Here is an 18,488-nt window from a genome sequence, read left to right as displayed (position 1 = left end):
CTTTTATACCTATAATTCCACATGTAAATATTCTTATAACATTTACTTGCTTAGTCCTACATATAAAATTGTTTACTTTTATTTATAAGTACGTGAAAATAATTCTTAAAATGTGGGATTAGGATAACAGCAAACGCATGTTTTACAAATGCTTCTTTTTAAGTTATTATTTTATTTGAGTAAATTTAAATAGTAACAATGAATCAACAGAACACCAAGGATTTTATTTTTGCGCTTACTTTTGTTCTACACGTTTTATTTTTCAAGATTTCAGTACCTAAAAACCCAAAAAATGTGACTATTTCTCGGCCAGGGAAATGGTCACCTTAAAATAACAAAAATTAAACCGTGTTCTTTGACTAATCTAATTTTTTAAATACCCATTTTCTGACCCACCTACTGTGAATCCGATTCAAGGACAACCCTGTACTTGAATATCGACAGTCGCAAAATACCGAATAAAAATTCAAGAAAAGGTGTGGTTCAAATATCGAATTATATTACTCAACCGCGACGTACATTCAGCAACAATTACCGGGTTCTACAAGATAATAACGTTCACCGTATGGTTTAGGATATTTTTTTGCAAATCACAGTCCACAGACCAAACCTCGAGAGAAAATATAATATTTAATAACTCCAACCGTACGGCCGGTACACCGTAAATTTCGTATCTGGAACATACACATCCCGACTGTGACTCAGAGCCCACATTCGATATCTAGTATCTAGACCAACGGGTCTCTTGTAATGCATTTTAAAAGCGCATTATTAAACACACGTGGGCGTACTACATCTTAAATCTAATAATAATAAACCGATTGGCACGACGATAAATAATAAACAAAACGAGAAAGAAGTAACAGTTAGTAGGTAGGCAGCTCACCTTTTTTATCCACCAGTACCTAACAGTTCGTTAGGCAATTCTTGTTTGGATCAAAATTGTACATTGTGAGAAAAGTGCGTCATTTAATCTATTCATTTCCTAATTTCAGAGAGAAAATTATCAATTTTATTACCTACGAATTAAAAGATTCACTGTAGTCCCTACATTTTAGCTCCATACATAGTGACTAAGCGTACATATTTGAGAACTAAACTGTCTTTTAATCGCTTGTTATTAAGAATTGCACTAAAATCCTTTAGTACACTTTAGCACACAATCAAACGCTCTATAGTTATTTACACCATAAAGGAGGTAAGCACGTAGGTAGATGTTACAACCAACCAGTCGGCAAGAATACCCTTTCTATGATTCCTAATAAGATTGTACAGGTTTTTGAAGCTAGAACATCTTGAAACATATACAGGCCATTCATGCCGAAGAACATCGGCAACGTTACTCGCTAATACAGAAGTTGACGTATTAGCAATAAAGAGACATGGTCGGTGGAAATCAGCCACAATTGCAGAAAGTTATGTTGCTGACAGTTTAAGTAACAAAAATGAAATAGCCAACAGGATTCTCTACAATGACACTTCAACTCCAGGTTCTAGTAGTACGTCGCATCACACTGTTTTAATGGATCAGTCAGATAATATTGAGCCTCCGTTGACTAAAATGGAGCGGTCAAATCATTTTGAGAAAAATGTGACAGTAAATGCGAGGAGAATAATTACCCGGATTTTATAAATGTTACTAAACGTATTAACTGTACAATTACTATAAATTTTCATTCATAATAATTAATAAAATATAATGTTCATCAAATATTTCTATTTATTTGTTCATAAAATATGCATTTATAACTCGAAATACTTTTCTCCCTACGGCGGCGGTATGTTACCTCACTTACCTCCCGTTGTCCATAGCAACTTCCATTTCTACGGTAAAATCCATTTACCTCCTTAAAAACAATGTACTAATAGATAGTCTATTTACTGTAGTGGGAGCAGATAAACGCTATTTACCTTCCTCCCCCCTTCCTCCAATGGGATATGTATGTACATACATCATAACTAAAGTGGCTTTAAAGTAGTTTTTTACTATTGCGATCTATAAGATACAAGTGTATTTATTACTTCCGGTAGATACCGCGTTAGACAAGGAATTAAATGTAGCGCTTTAGTCTCTTAGTGCATGCATTATTGTATAATAACCAACTAAAGTATCTTTCACTACCTCAGGTGATTATTCAAGAAATTTCGTCCTAGTATTATACAGATGCACTTTAGTCCTTTGGCCTTAGGCTTGGAACTAAAAGTGACACTTTAGTCCCTTAGCACATAATGGATTGTTGTATACTAAACAACTTAAGTATCTTTCAATGCCTCAAGAGATTTCGTCCTAGTATTATAGCATGCACTTTAGTTCCTTGGAATAATACTACTTATATATCAACAGTACAGTAACTCTATTCCTTCAGGTAACTATTGCTTTTACCTTAGGTTTAAACGTTGCACTTTAGTTCTTTAGTATACAATACTCTTATAATGCGCTAAAAGTACTACGTTCCAATTTCAGGTACTAATGTCACTATCTATCCCCACTATTTAAATATTCACTTTAGCTCGTACAATTTAGCTCTAAAAATTATTAATTAATCTAACTATCTGCTTCTGAAGACTGTGACATATCTTTAATTAGCAATCTCTTTGTTATTTTATGGAACATGTGCATCAGAACTAAAGTGTCTTTTATTCGCTTGTTGCCCAAAAAAAATGGTCCTGGAATTAAAAGAAACTACTTTGCTATTACTACTACTTTATATAACACAAGTTTCAAGCGTATTACTTCGAGTAACTGTTCCTTCGCCTTAGAATAAAAGTTACACTTTAGTTCTTTAGTATATAATGCACTTGGTATGTAATGGAAAGTATCCTTAAATTTCCTGAGGTTTGGTCCCTTTGCTACTTATGCAACAGCATTACCCTGCCTTTATCCCTTCGGGTTTTTGCTTTGAGATTAAAATTTACACTTTAGGCTCTTCGTAGCATCTTTAATAAGGGACTAAAGTGTCTTTTAGTCCCTTATTAAAGATGTTGTCCTTACTATCTGGACTTCAACTCACACTTTAGTCCCTATGTAGAAAATACACTACTCAGACTCGCACGGCACCTTTCCAGCGTGCTAGCCGCCTGCCTACAAGACATATCGATCCGCCAAACTGGAACGCGTTCCTTAAAAAAACAAATCGCCGCCCTTTTCTCTCCTCCGGTGCAACAAGCTTGCCAACCGGTCACAAAGAAACGATTGTATGCTGATTAACGGTTAACGGAATAGCTTAAGGACCAGTTCGCGCACAGTGGCGCGCCGCACCTGGGGAGACGCACACATGCATATTTAATGTTCGTGTGTGTCCGTTTCCACGACACGGAAGGGGAGGCGCTGCGAACGCGCGCGAACATCTGCGTCCCGAATTTTTGCTCGTCCGGCTAATGGAGTAAATCTGTACGCGTTTGTGGTCGCCCCCCCCCATTCCACCGACCGGTGATTAAGAGGAATGCGCGACAGTTTTCCTGCCATTTAATCAGTTACTGTTTAGGTAATAGACTAGAAACGAGCACGGTGAAATCGTGAGCGAGAGGATGTTTTCTGGTGTTTTAAACTAAATCACATGATGAGAATGCGTTAAAAAATATGAGAACCCAAAACGGACACGAACAATGTATTCACTAAAATCTTATACAGGGTCGGAAAGTCCCCATGGTTCATCGGCCGTTACGTGAGAGCGATAAAGAAAGTCCTTCCACAAATAAGATCCAGTTCTTATTTGTGGAAGGGCGAAATGGGCGGTGACTATGAGACGCCTTCATTATAGCCATCTTTCTCTATCGCACGGATTTCTATGACTTACTTTATCGCTCTCACGTAACGGCCGATGAACCATGGGGACTTTCCGACCCTGTATACAGTGTGTCCCACTTAAGCATTAGCCACCCATGTAAAATTGTTATTTATTGACCGATTTGTTGGATTTGGACTTTTTTTTGTTGGATAGATTCCAGAAAAAGGAGTAGAATGTATAATTTCGGTATTTCCGTGGTCTAAGCCATGGCCAACTGAGACGCGTTTTATACGAGGAAAAAACGAAAAGTAATATTAGCGATTTTTTTTTCGACAAAAACTCCAACGGATTCTTATTCAGGACCATCTAAAACCCTACTATACCAATTTTTGTTGTGATAGAATACAGCGTGTTGCAGAAAATTAAACCTTAATTTTTTAAATCAACTGAAGATTTATTTACGAAAAACATGCATTATTTGAATATTGTGTATCAGTATTATTCAAATTAGTAATAAACTTATTATTATGCTTTAACACTTTTCAATACGTCGACGACTATTAATTGTTACTTTTCGTAACTGTTGCCTAGTAATGTTACGGCTTGAGTCTGTAATACGCTCACAAAGTTTTTCTCGCGTTTGGGGCCTCGTAACATAAACTTTATTTTTAACAGCTCCCCACAAAAAAAATCGAGAGGTGTGAGATCTGGAGACCGCAGTGGCCAATGAATTAAAGGGCTGTTACGTCTAATCCATTGATTGGGAAAATGTTCATTCAGCCAGTTTCTCACTATGATTGAATTATAGACAGGTGCTCCATCTAGCTGTATATGTAAATTAAGGGGATCATTTAGAGGCAAGTCATCGGTTTTGTCCATAAATTTATTTTGTAGGAATCTCCAAAAATTCTATTCTTCTTTTTCTGTCTCTTATATCTAGACTTTGAAGAAATTTGGTTCCTCCAATTTTTTTTACAACATCTCCAAATTCGATTTCTAGATATATTTAAATTAATGCTGGCATCTCTAATAATAGACCGCGGATTTTCATTAAAATAGTTAAGAATTATTTGGTTAATTGGAAGCACACGATTACGATGTTGGTTGGGAATTAATAGTAGTAACTGTAAAAAAAATAGTAACAATAATAATGTTTCCTTTATTACTAATTTGCTTAATACTGATACACAATATTCAAATAATGCATATGTTTCGTAAATAAATCTTCAGATGGTTTACAAAATTAAGGTTTAATTTTCTGCAACACCCTGTATTCTATCACAACAAAAATTAGAAACCCTTCTCATAGTCGTGAAGAAGAATCCGTTGCAGTTTTTGTCGAAAAAAAAATCGCAAATATTACTTCTCGTTTTTTCTTCCTATAAAACGCGTCTCAGTTGGCTATGGCTTTAGATCACGAAAATATCGAAATTATACATTCTACTCCTTTTTCTGAGATCTATCAAACAAAAAAAAAAGTTGAAACAAATCGGTCAACAAATAACAATTTTACATGGGTGGCTAATGCTTAAGTGGGACACAATAAAATAATATACAGGGTGTTTGGAAAAGTTGGTACCACCATGAACCATCATGCTTTTACTAACCGTGAATATGCCGATATGCATTTTATTTATGGTTAGGAGGCGTAGGCATGATTTAGACGAAGTAATTTTAGGATTTTTTTAACGTAATCCTACTGCGAGTGTAAGAAGAGCGTCTGCTCAATAATCAAATCGAAGGAAAAGAAGATAAAGAAATGTAAGAATTTAAATGATAGCACGCGAAACTGTCACCAAGAAAGTTGTCTACTATGGCAAAATGTTAAAAAATGTTACTGTGCTGAGCCATACATTATTTGAAAAACAATTATTTCTCACTAAACGCAGAATTCGAAAAAGAAGTAGACATGTTTTCTTCAAAAAAGTCAAATTCATTAAAAATAATATTATTTGCCTGAAAATTTCTGTTAATGATAGTTAGAAAACTATCCTTATTTATAACCAATTTTGATTAAACTTATGATAGTTAAAGACTCTTATGATATGATTATTACCTACAATTTTCATTCCATTATCCTAATCAGAAAGAAAGTTATTTTAAAAATTATCCAAAGGATAAGATCCCTTTGGAGGGCCATATCGCAGTAACGATGCTCCGGAGGACCAATGTTTATATGAACTCTTTTTACTATTTTTAGTTCTACTTTCACCTCCTTAAATTTTGTACCAACTTTTCTAAACACCCTGTATATTCAGAAATTAAAAGTAATGCATAAAGTTATGGTTAGAAATTCGAGATATTGGTTTATAAATTAAAAAAGTTATGGAAATTTTCAAATAATCTGATTTTAACTGGTATTTTGCATGTATAAATTACTTTTATAAGTATGCTTTGTAAATGAAAAATTACCTAATCTGCGATAAATCGCTCAGTATGGCAATGGTTTCCTGTTATTCCCGAATTTATCTAAGGGTTTGTAGTGACCTCTGGCGGGGACAGCGGAATCATCGTAATTATGGAATCCTATTTAAAAAAATCAATGAAGAAAGTCGCTAATAATTATGCCACCCTATCAGTGTGCCAAGAGAGACTTAGTGTTTTTTCCAATTTTTCGCTTAATGAAGCACAAACGTAAAATAAAATTTCAAATCAAAATAAGAAAAATCCATATCTGTACTATTTAATATACCTGAATAGGAAACATTTTGGTATGTAGATTCCACCCCCTAGCGGCCGATCTACGAACTTAAAAACTATTTCCAGCGATTTCGCGATTTTGGTCGATTTATTAAACGGAGCTCTAGGACCTATACTTTCTCTAATATCGTACCTCGCCGACCTTAGTGAGACACCCTGCACTTTTAACAAATCAACATTTCCATTTTCTTTGCAACGAAATTGAAGTCAGAAAAAAATTATAGTTAATATGTCTTAACACTTCCAATTGGTTGCCTTTTTATATTAAATTCACATTTCTAAGTTAGGTAACATTTATACATTGTTTTTACTTAAATCCTAAGCTACAAATCCTGTTTATTGTAGAACTCCTGAAGAAGAGAATGAAAAATTAGCGAAAGCTTGAGCACAAGTAAAGGATATTTGTTTATTTTTTAAAATGTCGAGTAAATTTTTTTTCAGATTTTTTAAAATTAATGATATTATCGTTGAATTACCCTGTATATATTATATCCCCACAAAACCTATTTTTTTCTATCCACGTTTTAAGAGCCATAAATCCATGGGAAAAGGGTGTAGACATTTTCTTTATATGAAAAACCTCTTAATTTTCAACAAGGAATCGACTTATTTTTTTCGCAACGTACACAGACAAAGTCACTGAAGTGCATTTCTTAATCCCAGGCTTAAGCACACTTCTTTAAATTGCAGAATAAACCAACACTCGCGACTGTTTTTTCGCCCATGGATTAAGAGTAGCATTTTAACTCCACCAATCATAAATGTACTAAAATACCTTTTATTCCCTCTCCTTACTATTGCCTTTGCCCTCAGGATTAAACCATGCACATGCGCATAATACAACGACACTTTAAATCACAAACTGAACATTTTAAATGTGGTGCGAATTTTTATTATTTCTAGGACAGGTCATGCTACAGTCACATCGCTATGTCATGGCGCCATTATTTACATATCTGTTTATTAACCTGTCGATCTTTTTAAGTTCAATTAAATTACTATTCATTTATGTAAAACGGTATTTACTTTTGTCTTTCGATGTGCGTTGTTCCTGCAATAATATATTCGCAAGTTCTAAAAGGGCATCTTTCAATTAAAAGGGTTTTTACAACAATCGCCCTATCGATTGATTAAAGAGCACTACACTCTAATCATACCAATTGTTTGTTTTTCGATAGAGAGTGAAATATGATTTTTAATTCACGAAATACCAAAAAATATTAAAAGCTTGGTGCTAATTGAACAATCCAAAACAAATCAGTAATTGTAACAAAATAACTACCAAAATATACGGAACAAAAGATGGATGATATACAGGGTGTTTCTGAAATAGATGCGTGCCTTGAAAATGGTGATTAGAGAGCACGAAATTGAGCAACTTTTATTAAGGAATTGGTGGTCTAAATGCTTCTGTTTTCGAGAAAATTAATTAAGAAAATTAATCATAAATTCAAGCCAACTCTGTGCATCTTGTGCACGTGCACGAACTCGCTACATGTGTGAACCCCTTCTCTAATTGACTGACGTTCCACATGACTTCCATAATCAATCAAATCTGATGGTAGGTCAGTATGTTTTGTGTTCTTTAGTTGTGTGTTACTGTATTACTTAACCGGCGTATAAAATGTTTTTTGATCGAGAACTAACAGAAATGGTGTTAAGGTACGGATAATGTCAGTACAATTTAACTGAGGCTTTTCGTTTGTATGCGGTCCTTTACCGTAACAGACGGTATAATAAATTTTGCTGCAGCTAATGAAATTCGACAAATGCCGGAGTATTTGCACGTATGCGAACTAATTTTGACCGTCGTTTGGAAGCATGTTTATTAGTACCTTGAACAATTTTTGTAGAGCATATCGTCTATTGGTAAATAATTCGTTTATCCGTTTAATTTTTGAATAAATATCATTTTCGAACACAAAATTTAAACCATCAAAGGTACAGCTGGCTGCCGCACCAGGGCAGCTTTAAATTTGTTTAAACCATCATTTGAAAATTTCAATTTAAAAGGTCATGCTTTAGTCTTAGTCCATCAGTTGCTTAATAAAAGTTGCACGTGCACAAGATGCACAGGGTCGGTTTAGATTTATGGTTAATTTTCTTAATTAATTAATTTTCTCGAAAACAGAAAAATTTAGACCATCAGTTGCTCATTTCCGTGCTCTTTATCACACTTTTCAAGAAACGCACTTATTCCAGAAACACCCTGTATTAGGGTTAGACATAAAATTAAAAACCGCAAGTAGAGACCTAACAAATTAACTCACCTGACTTCTCTGGGATTCCAGGTTGTTAACTCCGGAGTACTGAAAAAGAAAAAATATATCTAAGCATTATTTCTTACATTTTATAACAAATGTTCTGTTTTAATGTAATTAGTTGACATATTTCTACTGCACAAATACATTATACAACCCAAGTGCAGTTTATTTCATCATTAAACAACTCGGTACGTACATATTGAGGTTAAAGAGAGTAGCTGCTTTCCATTTAACTGAATTAATCCACTCTAAGTGACCCTAATGAGGCAGATCACTTTGAATTTAAACAGTCTCTTGGTTTAACATAACATGCAACACAAACTCAAAGAAATGCAGTTTTTTCAATAATTTAACTCGAACCAACTAACCAATTCTATGCTAGAAACCTTTCAATGCAGGTTGAACAAACCGGGCGTCATTATTTTATCGAGTCGTAATTCTAAATCTAAGCAGACATCATTACTCATCCCGCCGTTCGTTTTATGTTTAGTCTGCAGATTTGCGACGACTTCACTTCATTTAGCGGCAGTAAAGATGCTGAAGTACGATTACAAAACAACAGAAAAAAAAAACGCGAGCTGCAATTACCCCATCTCAAACTCAAGTACCGAATAAACGGCTGAAAATAACCAAAGCCAACTGTCTCCCGGCATACGGTGTATGTAAAACGGAGGCTAAGCAAACGTTAATTTCGATTTCGCAGATACCGACCGCTGTACGGCGATTAACAGTATTTGATTGCTACTGACCGACAAGTTGCTAATGGAGGAACGAGCGCGAAAAATCTCGACGCATTTTGCTCGCTGCCGTCGCGGCAACTGCGACGTTAATTCCCTACAAGTTTTGAGGGTGACTGTAATAGGATTTCAGGTTATATCGATTATTTTCAATATATAGTGTATTGTTCTTATTTGAATGGGTGTTTCTACCACACTAAAAAGAAACATTATTAAGTTAATATCATCATTAATAACATTGCAAAAAGTAATTTAGGAATATTACCAATAAATTTCTAACTAATTAAAATTACAATGTAGTCCCGGTAAAATTAGTATTCTGTAAAATTACTTTTCACATTTGCAGTGGATTAAAACCTCTGATAAATTTTTCACAATGGTAACTTTGCTGTAAAACTACAATTCAGTGTATAATCGGGGGTATACGAGGTCTGTTCAGAAAATAAGCGAACTTTTTGAATTACGCCTTAATCGTGGATTATGATATCTCATTTATAGTCCAATTAAATGGGTCTTTAAATCGCAATTTTTTCCAACTTGTCTGAATTTTTGGTGTAAGTTAGTTCGAGGGATATAATAATAAGTGACAGTAATTTTATTTTCAATCCCTGACCAGTGGTGAAAAAAGACAAAATAAAATCATAACAAGCAGAAAAATACATGTTTATAATTTTTTTTTTTTCAATTTACTCTAGAAAATGTTAACTATCTATCTTTTCAGAGAAATAGACATATTTTTTAATTTTTAATAAAAAAATTATAACAATTTCACAAAGCGAACGTGATTTTTTATCTTTGTCGTAAAACAAAATTTCAAAAGCAACTTTTCATTATTTTAAATAATCAAACGAATGGCATAGAAAAAATTGTTTTAGTGTTAAATCATAAGAATTAACGATTAAAAAATAGAAATTATTATAACTTTTTTATTAAAAATTAAAAAATATACCTATTTCTCTGAAAAAGAAAGTTTACATTTTTTATAACAGATTAAAAAAGAAAATTATAAAATTCTTTAATTTTTCCGCTTATAATTTTTTAAAATTTCTGAAGTCATCCCTTAACTTCTAGCCACCCCAACTCTGTTAATTTTAATAGTACAAGAAAAGTCAATGGACCATTTTTATGTAGCATTTTATGCTCTATAACTTTTACAAGAATTTTTTTTCTAGTTTTTACCCCTTTTGAGTTATCTTGAAAGTCCCCTTTTTTATCTTTTTTCACCCCTGGCCGTGGGTTGGGAAAAAAATTACTGTCACTTATTGTTATTATACAGGTTCGGAAAATCCCCATGGTTCATCAGCCGTTAGATGAGAGCGATAAACTAAGTCATAGAAATCCGTGCGATAGAGAAGGATAGCTATAATGAAAGCGTCTCATAGTCACCGCCCGTTTGGCCCTTTCACAAATAAGATCCACTTGCACTTGTAATTCAGCGACCGGTGGTCATCTTTGTTTTCGTCGTTTGCCTTTTCTTTAATAGATGTCACTTCTTATACAATTCAGACTCCCGTATGCCGATATGTTAATACAATCCGTTAAAGAGGGAAGTCATTTTAAAAAGTATACTTACATAACAACTAAATGAACTTTAAATGCACCTGAGCACTATACTCCATTTGAATAACTTCTCAGTAAGGGAAACAAGGTCACTAGATTTACAAACAGAGGTATCTACTGGCTACTGTAAAAAGTTTTCTTTGTTCTCTCTAACGAATTGTATTAACATATCGAAATTGTAAAAGTAGTGACATCTAGAAAGGGCAAATGACGAAAACAAAGATGACCACCGGTCGCTGAATTACAAGTGGAAGTGGATCTTATTTGTGGAAGGGCGAAACGGGCGGTGACTATGAGATGCCTTCATTATAGCCATCCTCCTCTATAGCACGGATTTCTATGACTTACTTTGTCGCTCTCACGTAACGGCCGATGAACCATGGTGGCTTTCCGAACCTGTATACCTCAAACTAACTCATACTAAAATTGCGATTTAAATTCAAATTTAATTGAACTAATTAAAAATTAAATGTTCAAAGCATTTTTCCTACATTCTACTTACAGAATCCATTAAAAGTTTCACTAGTAGCGGCTAGATTATTCTTATGAAACACATTAAAAAGCAAATAATAAATTTGTAATGTGCCGTCAATTTAACTCAACTTGCAAAATTCATTGATTCATTGAATACGAGAGCTCCTCGTAGGTCGCACCTAAATCTGTAGTGTTTACAGCAGTGGTCATGGTTATCGTCGCGTGGCAGTGAAAGACGGAGTGGGAGTACCGCATATTTACTATGCAGTATGGGCTCTCTCTCTACGTAACCAAATAATAACTATTCACCTTTTTTTTATTATTAAACCTAATTAGATTACGTGTGATGTAAAATTTTGTTGCTTACGTATTGCTTCTTGTTTGTCTTTTAAGATTGTAAAAGTTTCAATTAGACTGCAAAAACAGACTAACAGCACTTGCAATGCTATCTACTGTAAAAATAATGGTAGGAGAAATGCCAAACTTTAATGAAAAAATAATTGAAATATATATTTCGGACAAAAGCACTATAAAAATTAATGTTGCGAACATTTTGCCTATATTTCAGTAGTACTTTAAATAAAACCTACCCAATTATATTTAATTTTTTTTATTCAATACTTTGTACCCAAATTCTTCCACCCTCCCTGGTATGCAAGTTAAGAGCCGCCACTGAATTTCACCAATAATTAAATATTTATTGTAAATAGAAAGTGAATTTACCAGTCTTCTATTAGTGAAGGCCAAGGCGATCACTGGTTTGTCGTAAAATCGAAAAACTACGGTATGCAATCACAAAAAGTGGGTTTCGTTACCAGATTTGGACAAAAGTAATTTCAAAAATGTGTTTGGAGGTCAATTTCAATGTCGCACGATCACCTTTGAATGGGATTACTCGAGATAAACCCTATAATATTTGACAAGTCTTATATTAATGTCAACAAGAATTAAAAGTAAACGCACACGAAACGATCGCGGTTGAGTAAGAATCATTTTCGCATTCCTTTGTACTGTAGTAAATAAAATGATGCGAGACAGAAAGAGCATACAGATTAATTAGTTGAAATACTTGGAAGGCTATTTAGTCACGGTGTTTGGTTTAATTGTACAATTTCTAATCCGGTCTTTAAATCATCTTAAAATTGATGTCTTAGTATTGACGGGCATAGAAAAAACTTTATAACTTTTCACATCTAATTGCAGCAAATTTTATTTAAAAACAGGAACTGTTAAATTTTACACAAATATTTTAGTCCATCAAGTTATCTTTGAAAGTTTCTAGCTCCATAACAACGCAGCGTCGTTCTTTTGTCTAATAATTAATAAGTTTAAATGTCAAAAATACATTTAGTGTGAATAATTTTCTCGCGAAAATGACACGTTTGAGTGAAACCGAGCGTATTGAAGTTTTAATGAACATAAGATATGTTGATAAAAAACGAAGTTGTAACGAAGTAGAGGATATTTTTCATGAATTTCATCCCGATGGGAACATATTTCTAAATCAACCGTTTCAAAAATATTTCATCAAACTGGAGGTGTTACAGATCGACGAAAAAATGGAAGACCAGTAAATCATAACCTGAGTCGATATTCCATTAAAAAAATTTGGAAACGGGAAAAATTACATCCATATAAAATTCATTTGTTACAAGAATTGAGTGAAAACGATTATGATCGTAGAATCGAGTTCTGCCAAGGATGGAATAAATGAATCGAAAATATTAACTTTGTCACCCACATATTGTTTTCTGACAATGATATTTATTACTTTTGCAAGAACAGTAACCCCCAGAACGAATATAGTTTCAACATGATGGGGCCTTCCATATTTCGGACGTCTGGTACGAGCATATCTGGATGAAACTTTTCCTGATAAATGGACAAAGAGGAGCAATTGAATGGCCAATTAGGTCTCCCTATATGACCCTGCTTGACTTTTTTTTGTGAGGTCACATAAGAAGAAGAGTTGCAGAAAAGGATAAGGCACGAAATTTCCATTATTCCTCCCAACACCCTTTGAGTTACTTATACAATAGATTCCAAAGATAGATTTTTATTCTGGCATAACTCTACCTATTGTTTTCATAAAATTTAAAATATCCAGGACATTAATTAAAATTTTTTATTTTCGCAACATGCATTTTTATCAACTCTAACCCCAACTATTATGCCGTTATATTTTCTGTAAAAAAATGAATAATAAAATTAAATCATATCCACCTTGTGTTATGTTCAAAATAAATATCCATAATTTGGGACCCTTTTTCTTTTGTAAATTTAATAGTAGAAACTTATTTTCAAAGTTCGATATCTCGAAAACGGCCAACTTTAGGTACATGATGTGCCATATAAATTGTGTTTAGAATTTCGAGAAGAATTGAAATATGTAATAATATACGGGGTGTTCCATTAAAGAAAAAGCAACTTTATTTCGACATGTCTTTTTGACTTATTCTATACACTTAATTTTGTAATGTTTATTGTAACAGATTTAAAAAACCCTAAAACGTTTCTGTCTTATGTTTTTTCGATAGCTATCTTACCTTAGGAGATAATTGAAATGCGAATACGTTAAAAAAATTGGGGGTTTCCATTTAAAAATTTCGAGTTCTCCATATTTTCTGATCATTTTTTTTGGCCACGTTATATAAAAACTGAAAAATTTTCATCTCAAATCCGATCTTCCTCTACAAAATGTCCAATTCGCAAAAAAAAATAAACCCCTGTTTCCGGAAAAACTAAATTTTGCCGACAGTCTGTCAAATTTTTGCCTAAAAATCAAAATATCTCGGAAACGGTAAATCCTAAGTGTGGAGTGTGCTATATGTTTTCAACTTAAAAATAAATTCTCTTTCCAAAAATGCAATAATATACAGGGGGTTCCATTTAAAATAAGAAAGTTGGTATCGACTTCCGGTATAACCGGAAGTACGATGACATTGAAAATATTTTAACTTGGTAGGTATCACGCCGCAATTTCAAAGAAATCCTTCGTTGGGACAGCCTGTATAATAATAATTAGTAGCCCGTTCCTCAACAGCAGTAAAAGACCACCTGGCAAAATCACTATATCAGACTGAGGGGTAGTTAGTCAGTGCTATTCACAGTTATATTCTCTTTCCGAGGCACTTAGGTCCAGTGTAATATGTTGTTTGTATAAACATCTATTATTAACTTCACGCACAGTTCATTTCATGCTCCACACATGGTCGACATGAACAGCATTATTTTTTATTGTTCCATTCTTATGTTCCTGCTTATAATGTCTTGTAATTTACTAGTAAGAGTATCGAATATAAAGATTTCGTAGCATGAATTATTCAGCAAATTTCTCACTTCAGTTCCCTGACTGACTACTACCTTTGGCTCAGTCAGTCTCGAGTTTAATCCACGGTACTGTCAAAAGCAAGGCGTTGACTTTTGTTGTATGCATGTGTAATTTAATAGACTTGCTTTTTACATAGTGCTAGTTTAAACTTCAGGATAGTATTGAATTTAAGTAAATTTTTCGTTAGATTTAATTGTCTAAACTAAAGGATTGAAGCTTTATTCTAAATAATTTTCTTGACACATGACTTGATAAACTTGCAGTTTTTGGTGAGCATGCATAACCTTTCATGTAGACAGCAGATCTCAATGTTCTCTATATTTGTAATTTCGGGGAATTCTCACTGGACTCATTTACATCACGAATTATACCCGCAGTTAAATTACATGTACAGGGTGTCCTAAAGTTCGCGTCTCGGGTCCATAACAGACAAACGAAAAACGACAGTAAAAATATGTTTAGATGGCGTGAATAGGGACTCGCTAGGGTCCGTTTTGCACTTGAAAAACTTTCGGAATAAAAAAATGACGTCATCAACTTTATTCCCCACGAACATACCCATTTTTTATGATACCTAAAATTATCTATTTTTTATGAACATTTTTGGTGCAGAATTTTTTTCTCTATCTCTTCTTAAAAAGTTACAATAACAAACATTACAGAAAAATGTTTTCTATTGTACTGGAACTAGTCACAACTTAATCAACATTACTGTGAAAAACAATCGCTGTAACTCCTGTCACAAATTTGTTTACATATTAGTTGCAATGTTCTTCTTAAAAAAAGGTCACTCCACGAAGAAAAATAGAACAATAGACACAATGACGGTTAAATAGGATAATAACCAAATACAGAAAATATTTAACTATTTTAATTGTAACTAATAAATATAAGAATAACTAATAACCAAAACACAAAACAAAATATAAAATTACGATTATTACTTTAAAAAATTTTCGATATACATGCCTCCTACTTCCAAGCATTTATCTAATCTTTTACTAACTTGCCTTATAGCTTTAAACAAAGTTTCTCTTGAAATATTCTCACAAACATGTAGAATCTTTTGCTTTAAATGCTCCAAACTTCTCCTGGGTGTCTTATATACTTGATTTTTTAATGTTCCTCATAAAAAATAGTCTAGGGCAGGAGTCGGCAAATCGCGGCTCTTTCAAGAGACAATTGCGGCTCTTCAAGTTCCTCTAAAATTTAAAAGTTAAAGCGGACAGACAAGCAGCACACGAGTACACATAAAGACGCGTATAAACTTCCGTATTCGATTTAAATTTGAAATAAAATGTAAAAGCAGAAATAAAAATTCGTGGCTCCTTGAAATTCATGAAATTGATATTTCTATTGTAGATGGCTCTTCCGGCTTAAAAGTTTGCCGACCCCTGGTCTAGGGGCGTTAAGTCTGGAGACTTTGAAGCCCATTCTGCAGGCCTATTAATTCCAATCCATTCAGTTCCGAAAGTATTTTTTAAATAGTCTGGAACTCTTTTACCTTGATGTGGGGGAGCACCATCGTGTTGCAACCACCTATTCAACCTGAGCTGTAGCGGCACATATTCAAGAAGTGCTGGAAGCTCCTCTTGCAAAAACTGTAAATAGCTATTAGCGTTCAATACATTTTCATAAAAGTACAGGCCAAATAAATGCATTCCAATAATGTCACACCAAACATTTATTCCATAATGGCCCTGATTTTGAATGGGATTAACATAGTGTGGATTTTCAGTGGCCCAGTAATGTTCGTTTAATTTATTTGGCTTGCCATTACTTATAAAACGATTCTCATCGGTCCAAAGAATGTGTTGTAAGAGTTTATTATCTATTTCCAAATTAATCATTATTTGGGCTACAAAATTAAGTCTTTTTTCAGCATCTATGTCAGATAAGTGCTCCAAGTTATTTAGCCTATAGTGATGGGAACCATTTGAGCTCAAAATTCTTTGCACAGAGCTTCTTTTCAAATTTAATGCAAAAGTGACCTGTCGTATAGAATTTCTAGGATTTTCCTCAAAATATTGTAATACCCTAGCTATGGTAATATCGATACACACTGATTTTGAAATTCCTTTACCTTTTCTTAATGAAAATGTATTTTCGTTAGCACGTAAAATTCATTCTAATCTGGCGAATATTTTTGGGTTAACAGCTTGGCGCTCTGGATATCTCTCATGAAATAAGTTAGCAGCTCTTCTGACATTTTTTTCTGACATTCACCATAAATTAAAATCATGTCAACTTTTTCATTGTTTGTGAACATTTCTTAATTTTTAGCAACCACTTACTAGTTTGTTTATCATGTAAGAAATAGCGTTTGACAGAAACTAATATGTAAACAGACTTGTGACAGCAGTTTCAGCCATTGTTTTCACAGCAACGTTGATTAAATCATGACCAATTCCAATACAATAGGATACATTTTTATATAATGTTTGTACTGTAACATTTTAAGGAGAAGAGACAGAGAAAAAAAAGTTGATGAAGTCATTTTTTTTATTTTCCGAATTTTGGTGAGTCCCGATTCACGCTATCTAACAGATCTTTACTGTCATTTTTCGTTTGCCTGTTATGGGCCCGAGACGCGAACTTTGGGACACCCTGTACATACTTAAAATTTGCGCTATATATTTGTATAGAATTTAACTTATGGAAACGACCCCATTCTGACGCAGAGTTTACTTTACAATGAAGTAAGCTCATTATTTTAATTCGCTGCAAGGCGAACAATTGAAACGGACCAAAAGTCGATGTTTCAAGGTTGCCGTTTCTCATCAATGCGATTTAGTTAAAGGATAGCATCTTGCCTGGTGGCCATGAACCACATACTTGTTGCAAATGAAGTGCAGTTGGCTCCTATCGAGTATCGAGCTCTCGAACAGAATTGCAATTCTTCTTCGTCGGGCAAGTTAAAACAAATGATTGTTTGGTAACGCGCTTTATAGTACTAAATATTAAATACGCTCTCAATTTCTACGCCAATTTAAATAATTTAATAAACCAGCTACGAAATTGTAGCTTAACTTTTAACAGGACACCCAGAAGAGTTTTTTCTCTTGGAGCTCCCTAACTTTTCCAAGTTCTTCGCGATTATTTTAAGTAAAATCCTTATGACATTTTAGGAATTAGTTTCTTAGTGAGGACAGATACGAAGATTAATGTACAGGCCCTTTAATGTATTTGTAAAAAAAAATTGAGTAACTGTTGGTGTCGATTTTATTTAGAAAACGTTGAAAACTGTCAAATTCACAATGTTTTGACTGAGGACATTTCACATACTTCTATCCTATACTGATCATTACCTATAGTTTCAATGGATGACCTTGTTTCCAAAAAGGGGGGGCGAGACGTACTCCGTGTGTTTTGCGCATGTTCCATAATTAGGCGCGGTTGCATTCAAATTTAAAAGATTGTCACGGCATGCTCTGTACTATAGCCGAATATATACATATAAGATATTAAATCTATTTTCACCGAGTTCACTTCAATTTCTAAATGTTTACTTTTCTACCATTTTCTTCTATGAGTCCTCTACTGATATGCTCCTTATCTAACACATTATTTTACTATTTAGTTATTTCAATAAATAACGTAAGTATCTGCATAACCTATTTAATATTTTGCAGGCTCAAATAAAATAAAACAGAATACAAATTTATATGCTTTTAAAACTATATACATATGCATG

The 18,488-nt window shown here is 33.7% G+C and overlaps 1 protein-coding gene across 1 annotated transcript in view; it reads right to left on the bottom strand.

Moving 5' to 3' along the window:
• Window positions 1–18,488, bottom strand: part of LOC108911457 (GTPase-activating protein CdGAPr) — a 114,132-nt gene that overhangs the window by 84,325 nt on the left and 11,319 nt on the right. Inside the window, exon 2 of the mRNA XM_018716397.1 lies at window positions 8,699–8,737. Coding sequence (XP_018571913.1) covers window positions 8,699–8,737 — 39 coding nt within the window. The remainder of the gene's footprint in view (window positions 1–8,698; window positions 8,738–18,488) is intronic.

This window comes from Anoplophora glabripennis, unplaced genomic scaffold, assembly GCF_000390285.2.
Source record: "Anoplophora glabripennis isolate ALB-LARVAE unplaced genomic scaffold, Agla_2.0 scaffold642, whole genome shotgun sequence".
Classification (NCBI taxonomy): Eukaryota; Metazoa; Arthropoda; class Insecta; order Coleoptera; family Cerambycidae; genus Anoplophora; species Anoplophora glabripennis.
This window is presented reverse-complemented; position numbering and strand designations above follow the sequence as displayed.